Source organism: Lycorma delicatula, chromosome 2, assembly GCF_047948215.1.
Source record: "Lycorma delicatula isolate Av1 chromosome 2, ASM4794821v1, whole genome shotgun sequence".
Classification (NCBI taxonomy): domain Eukaryota; kingdom Metazoa; phylum Arthropoda; class Insecta; order Hemiptera; family Fulgoridae; genus Lycorma; species Lycorma delicatula.
In genome coordinates, this window is record NC_134456.1 from 43,143,574 (window position 1) to 43,163,271 (window position 19,698).

The window sequence follows — 19,698 nt, forward strand, 5'->3', positions numbered from 1 at the left end:
TAATAAAATTTAAGATTTAAAAAAAAAAAACAAAAAAACAGAATATATATTTTTAGAGGTGGGTGGGAAACAAATTTCAGAAAAATTCAAAAAAAAATTCATATAAATGTTAAGCTTAACAAATTTGCTTAAATAAATAAAGATTTCTCAAAATCTAAACCCCCTTCAATAAAGGTTAAAAATAAGAAAAGAAGATTTTAAAAAACTTTTCTGCATTTTAAGTCTGGGATCCATAATTTCAAAAAGAAAAAAATTTAGACATTTCTTGATGGCTCTCTGCATGAAATATAAACTTTCAAATAATTGTGGAAAAATATTTTAATCAAAGGAAAACATAGTCACAGAACAAAAAACATATATTTCAATTTTAAGAGGTGGGGGTTAATTTTTTGAAAAAAAAATTTATTCTTATTGAAGGTAGCAAATTTGCTTTAATAAAGTCTTCTCTAAAAAGCCTCTGAAGAAAATTGAAACTGTTTTTTCGTGATATCCCTCTACCTCTGTAACGAATTTTGAAAAAAATTAATATGATTAATTATATATAGAAATATAGTATTATTATTGTATATAGAAATATATTGTATATACCTATATTATTGTATATAGAAATATACAATAATATACAGAAACATTTGAGCCAAATTTAAAAAAAATCAATTTGGTCATTCCTGAGATGTAAGGCTAAAAGCAATGCAACATACGTATGTGTCCAGATACATACATATGTACTGTTAGTCTATACAGTTAGTTGGACCCTAAAACAAAAAATTTAAAAAACCTGATACCCCATTTTGGCATGATCATACTTTGCCTTTTAATATGGTTATTCTAGCTATATTCCTGAGAAGGAAATTTATATGTGTAAATTTATATTTTTATATCTTTTTTTTCTTTTTCTAAAAGCAATACTTTTGGGAATCATTATAAAAGTAGAGAAATGGGTTTCTCAAATGTTTCTGATCATCTTACTAATAATATTCATTCAATATCCGATATTCATACAAATTTAGAAGTACTGGAAATTAAGAAATACAATATTAATATTCTTGACATTTTAGAAAAATTTTACATTTATAAATTTTTTTTTGTCTTCAGTCATTTGACTGGTTTGATGCAGCTCTCCAAGATTCCCTATCTAGTCCTAGTCGTTTCATTTCAGTATACCCTCTACATCCTATATCCCTAACAATTTGTTTTACATATTCCAAACGTGGCCTGCCTACACAATTTTATCCTTCTACCTGTCCTTCCAATATTAAAGCGACTATTCCAGGATGCCTTAGTATGTGGCCTATAAGTCTGTCTCTTCTTTTAACTATATTTTTCCAAATGCTTCTTTCTTCATCTATTTGTCGCAATACCTCTTCATTTGTCACTTTATCCACCCATCTGATTTTTAACATTCTCCTATAGCACCACATTTCAAAAGCTTCTAATCCTTTCTTCTCAGATACTCCGATTGTCCAAGTTTCACTTCCATATAAAGCGACACTCCAAACATATACTTTCAAAAATCTTTTCCTGACATTTAAATTAATTTTTGATGTAAACAAATTATATTTCTTACTGAAGGCTCGTTTCGCTTGTGCTATTCGGTATTTTATATCGCTCCTACTTCGTCCATCTTTAGTAATTCTACTTCCCAAATAACAAAATTATTCTACCTCCATAATCTTTTCTCCTCATAATCTTTTCTTTTTACATTTATAAACATAAAAGTAAATTTAATTTGATCAAACCTACATATAGAATATGAGGATGACACAATCATAAAAGCTGCTGTAGATATGCTAGAGAGAAGATGGTGTTTTCGCTAGATGAACGTGTTTTCATTGTTGAGTCGTACTTCAGAGTGAAATCAGTGGTTGCAGTGCAAAATTTGTTTCGCTATAAGTACCCAGATAAACCAGCTCCTAACAAACATCAGTATTAAGGTTAGTTGCAAAATTTAGACAGACTGGTTCTGTTAATAACAAGGAACACAAAAGATCTGCATCAGTGTTGAATACAGATACAGTCACGATTACAATTACAACCTTATCGCATTCAAACGGTTCATCAACTTCTTGAGCCCGACAAAGAAAAATGGCTACAATATTGTCAACGGTTCCGTCGATTTCTGCGTGAGGGAATTAATGTTATGGATTCGTTATTTTTTACAGATGAAGCACGATTTCATTTGGATGGCTACGTAAACAGCCAAAACAGTAGAATTTGGAGTGCTGAAAATCCCCACGTTTATCACAAAAAACAATTACACCCGCAGAAGTTGGGCGTATGGTGCGCGATATCGCGGAAGAAAATAATCGGTCCTATTTTTTTCGAGTACACCATTAATGCAGAACGATATCACGAAATTTTATTTCAGTTCATTGCACTCTTGAAAGAGGGAGACAGACATTGCTGGCTACAACATGAAGGTGCGACATCGTACTACGCAGGTTCAACTTCTGATTTCGTTGAGGAATTCTTTGGTAATCGTGTTATCGGCCAGAGGCTTGTGGTCACCAAGATCTCCAAATTTGACTGCGGCGGATTTTTTTTTATGGGGTTACCTTAAAGATAAAGCCTACAGCAACAAACCACGAACACTTGAACAATTGAAAGTCAATATTGAACAAGCTGTATTAAATATCCAGCCACAAAGTTTGAAAAAAGTTGCAAGAAATGCTGTAAAAAAGATTGAAGCTTTCAATCCTATTCAAGAAGATGGCGGCCACTTCCAACATTTACTCTAAATGTAAGGTAATGGATGGTAATAATAAAAATTACATTTACATTTACACATGCCTTTTTATTATTTCAATACCTACCAATATAAGGTTGGGTTGCATTTTATACAAAATGTGCATACACATACACAAAGTTCAGGAGTGCAGACAGATGGCACCCTGTTCTTTGGTGAATTTACAACAGATCCCATTTGGCACCATTTCTTCACAGTTTCTGAATGCTGTGTTTAGCTGGGATGGGATGGTTAGAAAACTCTCTACAGAATAATTCCTGTGTATCCTTCAAAGCACTAGTTTTTATGTATGACTGTACAATGTTCACTCACTCTGATATCGAACACATCGCTAATGCATGGCACAACTAACATACCTAACTTTCTTAATCTCAACAGACAACTGATGGTCAGAGTATGGAAGGGAAGGAAGTGAGGACGATAATGTGATACCTGGGAAGGAAGTAATTAAGTAGAAATATACATCCCATTCGTGTGTTCCAATTTCCCGTGCCAATATCCTGTTCACAAATTAATAATGTTAATATTTTATTTGACATCCCATATTCTAGCGGGTCTACCTTTTCTTGGTCCACCCTTATAACAGTATCTCTCTATATATAATACACTAAAAAAATATGATGGTTGAACACCATTTACAAGACTATCAATACAAACCCCCATAAATGTGGTATTGGTGGATATGGAATTAACCCCCGCTATAGATTTGCATCAAAGAGATTTAAGATGAAAAAGAAAGGGAAAAAATGTTGAAAATGCAAAAAATTCAAATTTGTTTCATTGGCCTATTGATGTAATATAAGTATATATATATATTATAACACAATTAGCCTCAATGAAGGGACTGTCCTTCATTGTGGCTAATTTTTCATATTCATCAATTGGTTTGTCTCTATCACAGGTGATTTCATTAACCTTTTCTGTAACAACTGAAAGTTGTTACACTTGTTACCAGTCTTGCACTTCATTTTCCTTTATATTTCCCAGTATATTTACTTATAAAGCATAAAATTCCTCATTCGGTGAAATAGTACACAAAATTTTCTGGTTGTTAACCTGTTGAATTTCTAGCCATATTTTGGTAAATGATTTACTGATTGTTGTTTGATTGATTGAAATCCGTGATTCTGATGATATGTAAATTGCATGTTTTATGGTCAATGCCTTTATTGCAGGCATAACTTAAATCTCTGATGCTAAAATATGAGATAACATCTTGTGTTTATGTTTTTTTATCAACAATGACAATTTTCGGATGACACCCAAATCTGCTGGATGAACAGGCAATGAACCTAATTTTAAATCGTTTAATGCCCTAGGTTTAGCAGCTTTGCCAATCACAAGAATAGGTACATTGCCATCACCACTTGCATTACTGCAGACAAGAACTATTTGCTCTTTACTAATTTTATAGCCGGAACCAGAAGCCTCTTCCATAATTAAAGTTGTTTTCAGTGGCAGCATTCTAAAATTTAATGCTATCTCATTTGCATTATTTACTTTTTCTGGCTGCAGATTTTCTGACTAAACAAAAGCAGAAAATGTTTTATAAAATTAGCAGCATTGTCAATATTGGCAGATAATTTTTCCCCTCATGTGTCTAATTGTCTTATGCCGTGACGATTTCTAAATCTCTCTAGCCAGCTTTTACTGGCAGAAAATATATCATCTGGACTGTTCAATATTTTGTTAAGTTGAATAGCCTTTTCTTGGAAAATAAGACTGGTACCCCAATGGTTCTCTGTTACTTGAACCACAAGGAAATGGCATCATCTAAACCATCCTGGACAAGCTTTTTCATATTTAAAAAGTCTTCGGAATTTTGAGCAGTATTCATCAATTTCTTTTTTGTTCCATTTCCAATCACTGACAGTTGTTTCTTTAAAAACTATAAAAGCAATTTTTTTTTTTAATTGATTCTTCAGGATTTAATCTTTTTATTGCTTCTAATTTTTTTCCATTGAGACTACCACTTGTTTGCTTTTTGTATTAGTAATATTTTTGCTACAACTAACCATTATAACAATAACCACAAAACAGTACATACAAATAAACAACACAACACACTACAGCTACTACATGGTATTACAGTTCAGCAGATACACACTCACAAAATATAGACCAATCTATACGCATACAATAGGTAACAAAAACTAATGAGAATTTATTGTTTTGCTTTACTGCCATGTGTTGTAAAAATGTAATACTAGTTACTGTGCAATAGTAATTTCACATGAAAAATCATCAGTTATAGGGTATAATAAAATTCATACATGGAGTAAATGGCATCTAGGTTAATTTTTTTTTTTAGTTTTACTCTACTTCAAACATTTTTGTACCTGAGGCTAATTATGGATTTAATGAATGATTTGTAGTACAGTGATGCCATGCCTGAGTGTGATGTGAACCCGCAACCACTGGACAAAAGGCTGAGAAGCTAATCAACCACAGTGGCTGCTCATCTCGGTTAAGAGGGCCTACTGTATATATGTTTCTATATAAAAACTGAAAACCTTTGTTATCTAGTTTAAAATACTCTCAAATAAAGGGATTGTTATTTATTATTTTTTTTAAATCATTGCATTTTATAAAAATAAGTATCTATTTTGTACTGACACTGCATTTGTCCAATTGATGTTACAAGTCTTCAGTAGACAGATCCCTGATGGTTTAATTTGAAAAAACAAAACGAACATTAATTTGAGTATTTACTTTATGAACCACATTTATGTTATCCATAGCAAACAAAATGTGATTCTTCAGGAATTTTTCTGGATTAATTCATACTACAAGACATTGCAGATAAACTGTAATTTAAAAACAAATTAAATAGCAAGTAGAACAAGGATTGTCATATTTTATTTTGCTTCTTGACAAACTACACCCTATTATTCAAATATGTACTATATACGAATGAATTTAGATGTGAATAATTAGGTCACTTTTTCTAACTGCCCAGATGTGGTCAAGAGTAATTACTTAACATATTTAAGAATTTTCTTATAAGATAATATTTTGAAGATTAAATGATGGATTAACTCAAACGTTTGTAATTCTTCCTCCCTTTTATGAGGAGGAGTTATAGAAGTTCCCAGGAGTGGAAAATTGGTTAAAGATATTTAAAAAAGTTAAGGAATTTTTTTCTTCACCTTATATTAGTTTTCTGGACACGTCTCATATTAGTGCAATTAAATTATTTTTTCATTTTATTTTTATTGGTGAACTAATATTTGTTATTATCTTCAGGTATGGAGGACCAGACACAAATCTTGTAAATGAAAGGTTCACAATAGATTGGAACACATATTTAGCTGTAAACCACAGCGTAATTATTGGTTACATTGATGCCAGAAATTCTGGTATGCGAGGAGATAAGATTCGTTTTGCAGGTTATAGAAATCTAGGGACTGTTGAAGTTGAGGATACAATTTATGTTACTAAGTATGTATTAAGAATTAAGAAGTTGATTTTAAAATTATGTACATTTATTTATTAATTATGTTAAAATTAATTATTGTTGTGTTTTTCTCATTATTTTTATTCAGCAATTTTGCAAAGATATCCAAGCAAATGGAGGTGTTGGTTCTTCATAATAAACATTTTTTCTTTCACAAATAATGTAAAAAAAAAAAAAACTGTAGAGGTACGTGTTAAGTATTGTATCTCAATCAATTTTGAATTAAATAGATTACTGTGCTGTTCTGCAACGGTGCATAATACTGTATAATTATCAGTTTACATTTCTTCAAAAAATAAAGATTATGACACAACATCCTAAAACACAGCTTTTCACTTTTCCTACTGATGAAATTGTTTATACCTTCTTTAGAAATTAATAAAAAAACTTTTGGTACATTATTGTAGAACCATGGATGTTTTAACCAATCATCTACAAAGAAATATAGTGCTTTGACTTCCTTTAGTGTTTGGAAAAGTGAAAATTATACAAAAAGTAAGGAATGTGTAAAAATGTTACTTTTATTCATCTGTATTTCTTTGCATGTTGCTGCTATTTTAATATGGCTTTTTTTAGGACTTCTGTGATGAACCAAGTTAATTTGTTTATAAATTTCTCAAATATTTTACAAAATTGTTTATTAAACATGAAAATGATTGATTGTTTTTTCCAAAAATATTTGGTAAATTTTTTTTGTTAAATATTTGTTAGAAACTCATTTTTAGCCTGTCTAGTTAGTTTATTATAAAAGATTATGATGAAATGGCTCCTTGGTGAATTTAACATGTTTTCTAATTTATAATTTTCATAAAGATTTGAGTGACAAATAGAAAGAAAATCTTCTAATTATTAATTCTTTGTAGTTAATTCTTATAGTTTTTACTCAATACAGTAATGAATGATATATATATATATATATATATATTGTTGCCGAATGGCTTCGACGGCACATGGAATTTAATAACCTTATGGTAGCCCTGAGATGGGCTGTTTTCGTCAAATGGTTTCGACGTAATTGTAATTCATAACCTTGTGGTGGACCTGAAAAGGGGTGTTTTTTGCGTTAGCTCTGAGAAGAGCTGTTGGGTTCGGAAGCTGGTCTCCGGCAAAGTTGGGGAAGTTGCGACTTGTCCATTGGAAGTCAGACCAGGCTTCCCCCCAGCAGCAGTTGGGTCCCCACTACAGCGTGGCAGTGGTGGCCTCCAGAGCCCCGCAGTGTCAGGTCGGCATCAGTCGTCCTTTGCTGGTAAGGCCAAGGCAGTTCTTCCCGAGCAATCCCATGCTGTGCCGGCTCTTGTTGCTGAGTCCGCAAATCAGGATGATACAAGCCTGGCGAGCTGGAGCGGGAAGGTAACCAACCTCTGGTCTCCTTGAGTGTGTCCAGAGGTCTGTGAGTTGTTGTCTAGTTTCATCTATTTTCAGGCTGTCTGGTTGTGTGTGTACCCTCCAGCAGTGTCGGTTTTTTTTGGATCTAGGTTGTTATCACAGTTAGCACTGATTTTAAGACTCATCCTTTCCACTTTTTGCGGTGGTATCAAGGTGCTGATCTATCAACGTGTACCTACCTCATTGCGGCTGAAAGGTGGCAACAACTCCTGGTCATAAGTCCTTGTAATGAGCAAGAGAATACTCCCTAGTCCTGTGTGCATTCTTTTCAGAATGAGGGCTGTAATCTGTGGTTTTCGAATCGATCCAGTAGCGGCCAAGACATACAGAGTGGCAGGGGAATACAGAAGGTCCCCAGCTACACGTAGCTCGCTGCAGATAGTAGTCACACCAGTGGGCTTGCCCAACTTTTCAAGTAGGAGGAAGACAGTGAGCATTTTGTTGATGTCAGGACAGGCTAGAAAATGTCCAACTATGTCAGAATTCATAGAAGTCAGGAAGTCCAGGCGGAAGAGAAAGCCGGAAACCGTTCCTACAACCTTGTCAGAGGATGAGGCTTTGAAAATGGACACAGGGACACCTTCTCGAGGTAAGTCAAACCCTGCAGTAAAGACATTTAAGAAAGCAGTAGGCAGACTTGGCAGTTCTACCCCGTTGGCCAAGGCAGTTCAGGGCGTCCTGAACTACCTCATTGATTTCTTGGTTTTACCCGGCAGTGTCGGCTCAGGTGTGAGGAAAACAATTCTTCCTTGTTTGCTAAAAATTCAAGAGGCCTTCTCTACTGTAGCAGAAGACTATGAGACTTTGGCTGAAAGAAGAAAGACCCTGTCAAAAGGTTGTCCGCAGTGTTTTAGGTCCACTCATCTGGATCGTTCAGTTCAACTCTTTCATGCAGTTGCGGATGCCCAGTGGCTGCTGCATCGTGGCTTATGCTGACGATGGGTTGCTGCTGGTCGAGGGCAACTCGCGTGCCAAGATAGAGCTCAGAGTGACGCAGGCATGTAAGGTTCTCAGGTTGTGGAATCTTCAGCATAAGATGGTTTTCAGTGCAGAGAAAATCACTATGATGCTTCTTAAAGGTCGTCTAGTCGCGCTACCTGTCACCCGTGAGTTGTGATGGACGGCCTTCCGATTAGGTATGTTACCGTTCAGAAGTATCTGGATGTTATCCTTGAGGAGAGGCTTCAATTCAAGGAGCACCTCCAGTTTGTTTTAAAGAAGGCCATCAATGCCTTCTTTGGTGTCCGTAGAGTCATCCATCCCAATTGGGAGTTGAATTATCATACAATACATATTCTTCTTTACAAAGGTGTCTGTGAGGTCATAATGTTGTATGCTGCACCCATCTGGGCATTTGAAATTCCAATGTTATAGGAACATTCTTTTGTGAGCTCAGAGTCTTCTATTGTTAACTGTTGTATGTGGCTACAGAACTGTCTTGAGAGAGGCAGTCTCTGTAATTGCTAGCATTAAACCCATTGACATTCTAGTTACGGAACATAGCAAGGGGTACATTTCTAAGAAGGAAGGCCTTCTTACTTCTGGGCATATGCAAGAAATTGCAGACCAAGGTTTTGACTCTTGGCAAGCTAGGTGGAATGATTCTTCTACTATTAGATACACGCATGGTATCTTTCCAAATGTTAGGGAGCCGCGAGCAATTAGATGGTTTCCCCAATCAGTATACAACTCAATTCCTTTCTGGACATGGTGCCTTTAGGAATAATTTTGTTAGGTTTGCTTTGGTTGACTCCGGCTTGTGCCCGGATTGTAGGGTCAATAACACTGTGGACCACGCCCTTTATGTTTGTCCCCGGTACAAGGCTGAATATACCAGAGTTGTTAGGAAACTTGAGAGAATGGACTCCTTCTTTGATGTGCATGTGAAATTGAAGACTCAGAAAATGGACTATTGTGGCTGGCTTCCTTTGATTCCTCACCATGAGCAGGACAGCTGAAAAGGTATAGTAGAGTAGTACCTTGGGTGGCTAGGGACTGCCTGGACAATTGATTGGCCAGAGGTAGGTGTATTGGTGTTGAGCCAGGTTAGATAGAAACTATGGTGATTATTTGAATATTAGCAATCAGCAGAATGGCAACTGCACTGCCGAGGCCGTGGGTTACCATGCAGCCGTGAGGTGTAGCACCGTTTTGACAAGGGCAGTTTGAACGAGCACATGACACTGTCAGTGGAATAGCGACTGCACTGCCGAGGGCATGGATCCCATGCAGCCGTGAAGTGTAGCGCATCTCGACGATGGTTGAAGAAAGTAAATGTCACACGGTACTCTACGATTGAGATGAGTGAGAGTAGGAGGTCTGTCCGCCTCTCCCTTGTAAACCAGACCGGAGTCCATAAATTAACCTAAAGTCAGCGGTATAACTGAAGTAGTTTACTAAGGGAACTAGGACTAAATTTTGTTATTGCGAACAACATTTGTGGTGGTATGTTGTTGTTAATTTGCTTTGAATTTCGAGACATTTACTAGAAATTGGCTCAATAAAAGTAGAACTAGACACTGGATTTGTGCTTCCTTGAGCTCAGTTAGCTAGTTCAGAGGGCAACAATGTAGGACATTCAAGATGTCCGGACGACTAGGCCTACAGAGAAGGCAAAAGTTGAGTTTAAAATCACAGAGTAAATGTCTATCGAAGCATTTACATCGGTGGCATCCCAATAAAGCCTGACTTATTACTATGAGATGAAAAAGTTAGAGGCGAAGTCTAGACAACTCCAGTTAAATCTCATCAGGGTTATGAACAGGGGGGGTTCATACCCCCCTGTTCATAACCCTGATAGAAGAAATATCTTCTTCTATCTTCTTCTTCTTCTTCTTGGTCTTCTCCAGGTGGTAGTTGACGATGAATTGAAAATTCACTCTCGTGCATGCTCTTTTATTGGAGCCTGAGAGTGGTGAGGCTGCAGCGCCGCTATGGTGGGAGAATTGCACAGTCATCTGTGCGGCGGTATTGATGCTTGTATCAGTTCACTCACATACTGTGCACCAGCTCACATCTGAGCTGCTACCATGTTCGTCCACTGATATTAAATTAGGCATATATGTGGTAACAGTATATATATATATATATATATTTTTCCAAATTTATTTATATATACAATTACCATACCTTTTACTATGTGTTAATAAAATAATTTGAATAATATTATAGATTGTGTAGTTACTTAAAAATAGGTTTAATGAAATTTTTAATATTTTAGGTATCTTCAAGACAACTTAAATTATATTGATAGGAATAGAAGTGCTCTATGGGGTTGGAGTTATGGGGGATATACCACTGTAATGACTCTTGCTAATGACACAAAAGATGTATTCAAGTGTGGAATTTCTGTTGCTCCTGTTACTGATTGGATTTACTATGGTAAAGGAATTTTCTTTTATAGTATAATTTTGTGAACATCATGATTATTTTTAATGTGATTTTTAAGCTGTGAAAGAAGTGAAGTTACGAAACAAAAGTAATACTTAAAAACAAATGTTTTTACTAAATTTTGTAGCTAATAGTTAGTTAATTTATATATTTTTTTATTAATTGTACAGGATAAACAACTTAAGTGTAGATTTATTATTTTATATTTTAATTAAATATCTATGAGAACTTTATGAATTATATAAATTTTAATTCAAAATTTTTTTTAGCAAAGAAAAATTACTATTACATAATTTCTTTGGCTGTTATATATTTTTTTTAGTTTGTTCTGATATTTAACCCTAAGACAATGGGAAATAAGATTGAATAACTTATATATGATAGAGAATTTTGTACTTTAGCAAATGTTTTTAGTTTAATGACGTTATGTTTCTCTGTAATAATAAAACTGTACAAAAATGTAGGGTTTAAACAAATGTTAATAATGCTTAGATGAAAAAACTGTGTGTTGAAGAATAATATTTTATTTCTAGTGAATTTGGCAATATTGTACTCTGTATCATAAGTGTAAATTTTCATACATTGTAATATTAGTTTGCCTGTGGTGTAAAGGTTAAAATGTAGAGGTTAAAACTAATAAATTACTTTTCGAAATAAAATAAAGACTGAAAATAAAAAAATTAAAGAACTTACTAAAGACTTAAAGTAATCAGTGAAGTATCAATTACATTTTGTTAGTTTAAAGTTTAAAATTAATGGTTAAATTTTGACTAGTAACATTATATCCATAAAAAAATAATGGATCATACAAAAATCTAGGAATTAATTATTTTATAAGTTTAAAACTACATTAAAAAAGAAAATCCGTACATATTCACATATCCTCTGCAATTTTCCTTTTTTATATGTCTTTGTTTAATGGTTGTAAATAGTAACAGAAATAATCAATTTAATGTTCTTGATTTCTAATCATAATTTTCAAATCAAATTACACAAAAAATTTTGAGAATTGTTTTTGACTACTGCCCAAAGATTTTCAATTGAGTTTAAGTCTGGGGATTTGCCTGGTCATGCGAGCATTTTAATATTTTGTTCTTCAAAAGATTTTTCCACTTTTTGGCAGTATAGTATGGTGCCAAATCTTGTTGGAAAACTCTGTTGCCTTGAAATTTTTTTTGAAGTTTTCACAACTCTTTCTTTCAGATTCTTGATATATCCATCACTTTTCAACAAATTGTCTACTGGAAGTAATGAAAAGAACCTTAAAATATGAAAAATTCCCAAAACTTTTTTTTTTGTGGGAATGTTTAACTGATTGCTGGATATGAGCTGGTGATGGTGACAGGAGGTGTTTTCAAAAAGTAAAATGAGAATTTGAAAGTTTGCGGGTTGTATTAGTCAGATTCTCAGGATTTTTCTGTTGCTGTAGTGGTAAACATGTCTGAAAAGTATTTGTACATTTTTAGCCTTATTGGATGTTTCGTCTGTTGTCAGCTGTCAAAAGGATAGCACGTGTTTTGGTACGATTGGCGATTTTTTTATTTTTATAAATAATGGATCAGAGAATTTGTATTAAATTTTGCTATAAGAATGGAATAAAATGTAGCAATGCTTTAAAAATGTGAAATATTGCTTTTGGTGAGTCTGCTATGAGTAAAGCAAGGGTTTACAAGTGGTATAAGCATTTCCAAGAAGGATGTGAAAACGTTGAAGGTGACGAGCACCTTTTATGCCCCAGCACATCAACAACCAATGAAAATGTGGAAAAAGTGAAAGAAATGATTATGAATGACACTAAATCACAATCAGAAAAGTCGCTGATGATGTTGAGATATCAATTGGCCATTTGCGTGAATCTGGAAAAAAAACGCCTAGATTTGTGGGGAAATATTTCATGGCTTTTGCACCACAATAATGCGCCTGTTCAAACTTCATTGCATGTTCATCAGTGTTTAGCCAAAAACAATATTGTAATGATACCCCAGCTGCCACATTTGCCAGATATGGCTCTGTGTGTCTTTTTTCTATTCCCAAAAATAAACAAAACCTTAAAGGGCTGTAGTTTTACAAGCATAGATGAGATTAAATGCAAATCAGTAAAAGAGCTAAACACTATTCCAAATGTCATGTTCCAGAAGTGTTTTGGGGATTGGAGAAAGCACTGGCATAAGTGTATAATATCTAATGGGGAGACTATTTTGAAGGGAATAACATTAATATAGACGAATAAATAAATTTTTTTCCAAAAAACAAAAATTCTTGTTACTTTTTGAGCACACCTTATATATTTTCATCTGATAATTTTCTAACATATGGAACCCTTTGCCCTGAACAAAATAAAAAATGTGACCCATTAGAAAACATAACATTTTTCCAGTCTTCTTTGGTACAGTTAGCATGTGCTTTGGCCCACAAGAGCCTTTTTTCTGCACATTGCTAGTGTTAAAAGCTGCTTTTTAGCTGCCTGACGAGCTTTCCATCCAGCTGCTAGAAGTCAGTGTCTTACAGTTGTTATGTGTAAATCTGTTCCACTGGCTGCTAATTCTTGATTTAAGTCCACAGCAGATTAATGTTGAATCCAATTTACCTTTTCTCACAAATAACCAATCCTGTGTGGGAGTAGTTTTTATTTTATGGCCACATCTGCCATTCCTTTAAGGAGAAGAGGAATTTAAATTGTTTTAAAATAGCATTTACTGTTCCCAGTCCAACACCATACTCAAAAGTTATTTTTTGTTGCGTCATACTGATATGTTCAGAATGAGAAACAATTTTTGAACTCTTTCTTGGAGTTATGTTCATTTTTATATACTCAAGACACAAAAACAAAAAATATGAAAATATAATAATGTAATAAAAAATGAAATAAACTCTCACAAAACACTATTTATAACATGAAAATTGCTAAATAATCAATTGTATTTATAGCATAATTTTTCATGTAGTAATATTTTCAGTTGCTAACCAGATCATGTTGTATAACTTTTTGTTGTAACTTTATGGTTCCTGCAAGTAAAATTTAAAAAATATTAAATTCTATTTTTCTATTTGATTTTAAAAAATCAGATATACCCCTCATAAGATATCAGTTAATAAATTAGCAATTATTATAATCCACCTTACCAGCACGTTGATATGTACTCTAGATCTTTCGGCTTACTTGGAAGCCATCATCAGGAGTTAAAATTAATACATTTAAAGTCAAAAGTTTAAAAAATCATAGTTAAAATTAAAAAATTTAAAAACAATCTTGACTATCCCAGTCCTATTAGTATAAATTTTTCTACCGAAAGATCTAGAGTACATATTATCAATGTGCTGGTAAGGTGGATTATATTAATTGTTACTTTATTCATTTAACATGTCAGTGGTACCATGTTTGAGAAATTAAGATATTAAGTATTTAATAGATAATTTTATTGTTACAATTTTCAGTAGTATGCGAGTGATGATGTTATTTGTAGACAGTTATATGTATTTACTGAATATTCTTAAAAGTGCCCTCAAAATTTTTATGATAAATGTCTTAATTTATGAGTCACCTAATATGGAAAAAATAGACTCATTTTAAATTTGTGAAAATCTTAGTTTGATCTTTATATTTTTTTTTGCCAAAGTAAATATACTTCTATGAACAAGAATTCAAAAAGTAAAGTAAGTTTATGAAAATTAGATTAGAAACCTAATAACTTTTGATAATAAATCGTAATACTAAAGCAATTAGAGGATTAAGTCTCAATTTAAATTAATCATTTTTTCTCACAGGTTTCTCTGTAAGTAATTGCTAAATTATATTTTTTTTCATTCATCTTTGCATTTGGTACTGAGGCTTTTGCTTCATTGGCTTTGTTTATTTCAGTTAGTACCCATCATCTCAATTAATCCTCCTTACTGTTCTTATTTGATTATGTTATTTTTATCAAATCTTGATAAATTAACCTTTTTTATTCTTTATAAACATAATAGTGTATATAATTGAAATCTTTGCAATACTGATGTTTCTTCATTTTAAATATTTACCGTTGAGCTGCCTGTTCCTTTTGGCAAAAAGTAGATTTTGGATTTATTTATATTTGTTTCCTTTGGGTACAGATAAAAAAAGTAATAAGACAAAAATTAAATCTACTCCTTTTGTTTTTGCTAAATATTTTTTTTTCAATTTAAACACTCAGGATGAATTTTAGAAAAACAATTTAAGCAATGAAATTTAAAGCAATAGAAAATGTAGTTTTTTATTGAAATTTTTTTTTTAAAAAAGGACATCCTTCCTTCATCTTCATCTTACAGGGACAGTTTTTCAAGATTTATATAGTGTGAATAAATTTTAGTAAATGATTTCAGGGAAGAGAATTAAAACTAACTTTAAAATAATTTTTGTTTGAATTATTTTACTTTGAAATTTTGGCAGAAGTTTTCCACACTTAGGAAAAGATAAGATCTAGTATCCTAAGGAAAAGAAGCTGGTATGTAAATGAATTAAAAATTTGAATTACATTCTAATTTAGTATTTCTTAGGATCTTGTATTCCAACTACAGATACTGTACGACAAGATTGTAAAGAAATAGATTCAGTGATTATTAACTTGCTTATCATAGCTGAAATAAAAAAAAAAAGGTAAATGTAAAAGAAATAAATATATTTTGTATTTTACAGATTCAATATACACAGAGAGATTTATGGGACTACCAACAGTAGATGACAATTTAAGTGGTTACAGCAGAGCAGCAATTTTTAATAAGGTTGAAAATTTAAGGCATAAACAATTCCTTTTAGTTCATGGTACTTTGGATGATAATGTCCATTATCAACAGTCTATGATGTTAGCAAAAATTTTAGAACAAAATGATATTCTCTTCAGGCAGCAAGTAAGTTGCCCTACATTATTATTATTATTATTATTGGGTTTTTTATCTCATTAATTAATATTTGTATACACTGATCTTTTTTTTTTCAAAATTTTTTCCTCAGACAACTCTGTTTATATTGTTGAGATTAGTTAAAAATAATAATAATTATGCTGATGAATCAGTCTTTGTGAGATCATAGAAATAATGAAATATTCAGAATAATTTTTTTTTCTTGTAGTTATAATTTTTTTCTCTCCAAATAGTTCACCTTGGAACATGTTAGATCATTTATTTATTTGCGGTTGTTTCTTTTTTCTGTTTTTCTATCTGCCCAGTACCTCTTCATTCTTTCTGATATCTCTTTTTTCTTTCGTTCTTCAGAAAGTCAGCTCTGTTGTTCATGCACTTTGGCACTTCTTGAAACTTTTATTTTCTTATTTTAATATTCTCTTTAAAATTTCTCTTTCTCTTATAATTTCTTTAATTATCTTAAGTTCTTTTAGGTCTTCTTGAACTTTATTGTAAACCATTTGTCTTCAATTTTTTTTTTATTTTGGTAGAAATCAAACATTTGTTTAGTCATTCTACTGTTATTCATTCTAAATAAATGGTTATAAAATCCAATTTGTCTTTTCCCTATCTTGTCATTATGTAAAATTATCATTTTATATAAGTAAGTAAAGTTTATTGTAATTAATTTCTATAAATCAGAGATTATCATTGATAGCAACATATTAAACTGTGATTTCTTTCCTTACTCGTGCAAACCTCAGAAGTGTTCTGGTATTAAAATTTCTTAAGTGGTTTTCCTTTGCTTAAATATAAATTCTTTGATGTTTTTTGTTGCTTTATTTTACTAGTTATATTACTTTATTTTACTAGTTATATTATGCTACGCTAACCTCATCTTTTATCTTGTATAACACTAATTTCGTCCAAACAAATGTACATATTTTACTTTTATGTTTATTTTAAAATTTACTATGTTTTTAAATAAGAAAGTTGGAGATGATTTTTGGTTTTTTACTACAAAAAAAAAACTGCCCCTGAAATTTATAAACAGAATTGGTCTGACTGAACATTGTTCTAGATTAGTTAAATAGCACAAAATGTCAAACAAAAATACAATGAACTCTTGACAACCCTCCATTGGAACAGATGGTCAACATTTGTCAATCGTTTGACACAAATCACAGATTCACCAAAATTTTACAACAACCTTGATATTCTATTTGTAACGTCAAGAAACAACCAAATTTTATACATAATGAGCTGTATAGATGAACAATAATGATATGCTGAATGAATAGACTTATCCAGTATATTTGTTGATACATTCTAGATGCAAGACTTTCTTACTAAAAAAAAAAAAGTTGACACCATAGTGAGAATAGGAGCACCAGTAACTATAAATGCCAATAAAAGCAACTGAAGCATTATAATTGAGTTTTGGAAACATTAAATTTATAAAAATGTGGTTTGATATGTTATTAAAATGATTATCAATTTTATATAATCCAATGTTTATTATTATCATCACTGTTTTTATATTATATTAATTTTCCTTCATAGAGGTTTGACACATTCACCCACTCATTTATTTATTAGTTTTATGCGTTACTGAATTTAATTTCCTGCTCGAAAGTCACATTTATTAAAAAAAGAAGAATCAGCATGTACATTTTCCAGTATAAAAAAAGAATAAGTTACCCTTCAAAGCAGATATTTTCATTTATTTTTTAAGTGTAACAACATTCAACCTTTCAATATAAGAGATTCAGAAATCATTCTTGAGAGCCTCATTGAGGTAATAAAATGCTGTCATCTTTACAGGAGAGGAAAGAATGTCAAAGTGAGCAAACATTTTTTTCTTTATCATGTCTAGAATGCTAAAGAAAATTATACCAGTTATATGTTAGTTTGTAGTAGAGGGAGTGAGCGCAGAACCTATCAGCTGGTTTACGTACAGTTTAGATATAATACTTGTAATCAGACCAAACAGTTAAAATCTGTTTTACTTTTTCAAGTAATAATAATATTTATTATTTGATTTCTATTTTAATTAAGGCATGTATGTATTTTGGATATTTTAAATTGAATTCTTGTATTGCTCTTAATTTCAAAGAGAAATTATAAATATAACTGTTTTGGTTGTAAAAATATAAATTTGTAAGAAAATTATTAGAATCAAATATTAGCATTGAAATACCTCATTATGGCATATAAAACATTAAAAAATTATTGTGTTTTCTCTTCCTTATATTCAATCCAGAAAATCTTTCAGATTTATTAAAATTGCTTTCAAATTGTATTATTTCCTTAGTTATATATGACAGGGTTTCAATTATTCTACTGTGTCTTAGAGATACAAGTAACTTCTTTTTTTCAATAGAAAACCTAATTCCTTGATTTTAACTGAAATTTTGTTAAAGTACTCAAAAAAATATATAAGAGTACCTTTTCTAAGGGGCAGTTTTTTATGTTAACCCATCGGGTTGGTCTAGTGGTTAACGCGTCTTCCCAAATCAGCTGATTTGGAAAGTCGAGAGTTAGAGTGTTCAAGTCCTAGTAAAGCCAGTTATTTTTACACGGACTTGAATACTGAATACTAGATCGTGGATACCGGTGTTCTTTGGTGGTTGGGTTTTAATTAACCACACATCTCAGGAATGGTCGAACTGAGAATGTACAAGACTACACTTCATTTACACTCATACATATCACCTCATTCATCCTCTGAAGAATTATCTAAACGGTAGTTACCGGAGGCTAAACAGGAAAAAAGAGAGAGAGTTTTTTATGTTGGAAATTATATTTCCTACATGATCTGACTACTGATCTGAGACTACTTACTTGAAAAGTGTATGAAAAATTTGATCTTTTTCATTTAATGAAGTTATAAAGAACTGAATATGAATTCATTCAGAAAAAAATAAGCTTTAAAACAACCAAGTTATTAAATGATTCTATAGCTTTATTCTTTGTGGTTTGTGATCATTCATTGAATAATGTTCAGCAAAAATATCACTCTACAGTCCTTCAACTCATTGGATTCAAATAAGATTTAATTATTATGAATAAATCATTTATTTCTATTTTTGTATAAATAAAGTTATTATGAAATTAATGTAAATAATTATTTCTTGTATCCAATAATCATTTAATAATTAATATCTTCTACAAATATCTCTAATAATTCTGTTACTTTTTATTATTTTACAGAATTATCCAGATGAAGAGCATGGACTAAGTGGTGTAAGATCACATTTATATCATACCCTAGAACAGTTCCTTAATGAATGTTTTCTTTTAAAATAAAAACAATAGGTTATGCAAGGAACAGTTCCTAAGTTACTATTACTACCATTTACCAACTTTATATATTGTAAAAAGGTTATTGTAAATAGTGTACAGTGAATGTTGAAAAGAACAGTGCCAAATATAATGATTATGAGAGATTAAAAAAATGATATAGATACAACTTAATACCAGGTTTTAAATTAAATTTTCTGTAATTTTTACGTGATTTATTGTATATTAATGTATTATATTGTCAACTAGTTAATTATAAATACAGTATTACATATTTTTAAAAGTTATGTGCAATCTTAAAATATTTTACCTAAGTTAATATTAAATAAATTTTACCAAAATTACTTTTTTAATTATGTTATTATTCAGTCCCTCTAGGAATCATGAAACCTCATTAGTGAAGGAGCTTGCTTGTCTCTGAAAGTTTTTCCTTTCATTATCAAATATGCAGTATTTAAAGATTCACAAAACTTTAAGTGTTTTACGAGAAATATGAAAAAAAAAATTGTTTTACAGATTTTTACTATTACCAGTTAATCAAGAAAAAATATTTTGAAGA

General features: G+C 31.7%; 1 protein-coding gene across 1 annotated transcript in view; it reads left to right on the plus strand.

Annotated features, from left to right (window-relative positions):
* Nucleotides 1-19,495, plus strand: part of ome (dipeptidyl peptidase 4 omega) — a 392,854-nt gene extending 373,359 nt beyond the window's left edge. Inside the window, exons 13-16 of the mRNA XM_075355199.1 lie at nt 5,993-6,187; nt 10,810-10,970; nt 15,634-15,845; nt 19,050-19,495. Coding sequence (XP_075211314.1) covers nt 5,993-6,187; nt 10,810-10,970; nt 15,634-15,845; nt 19,050-19,145 — 664 coding nt within the window. The 3' untranslated portion in view covers nt 19,146-19,495. The remainder of the gene's footprint in view (nt 1-5,992; nt 6,188-10,809; nt 10,971-15,633; nt 15,846-19,049) is intronic.
* The last annotated feature ends 203 nt before the right edge of the window (nt 19,496-19,698 follow it).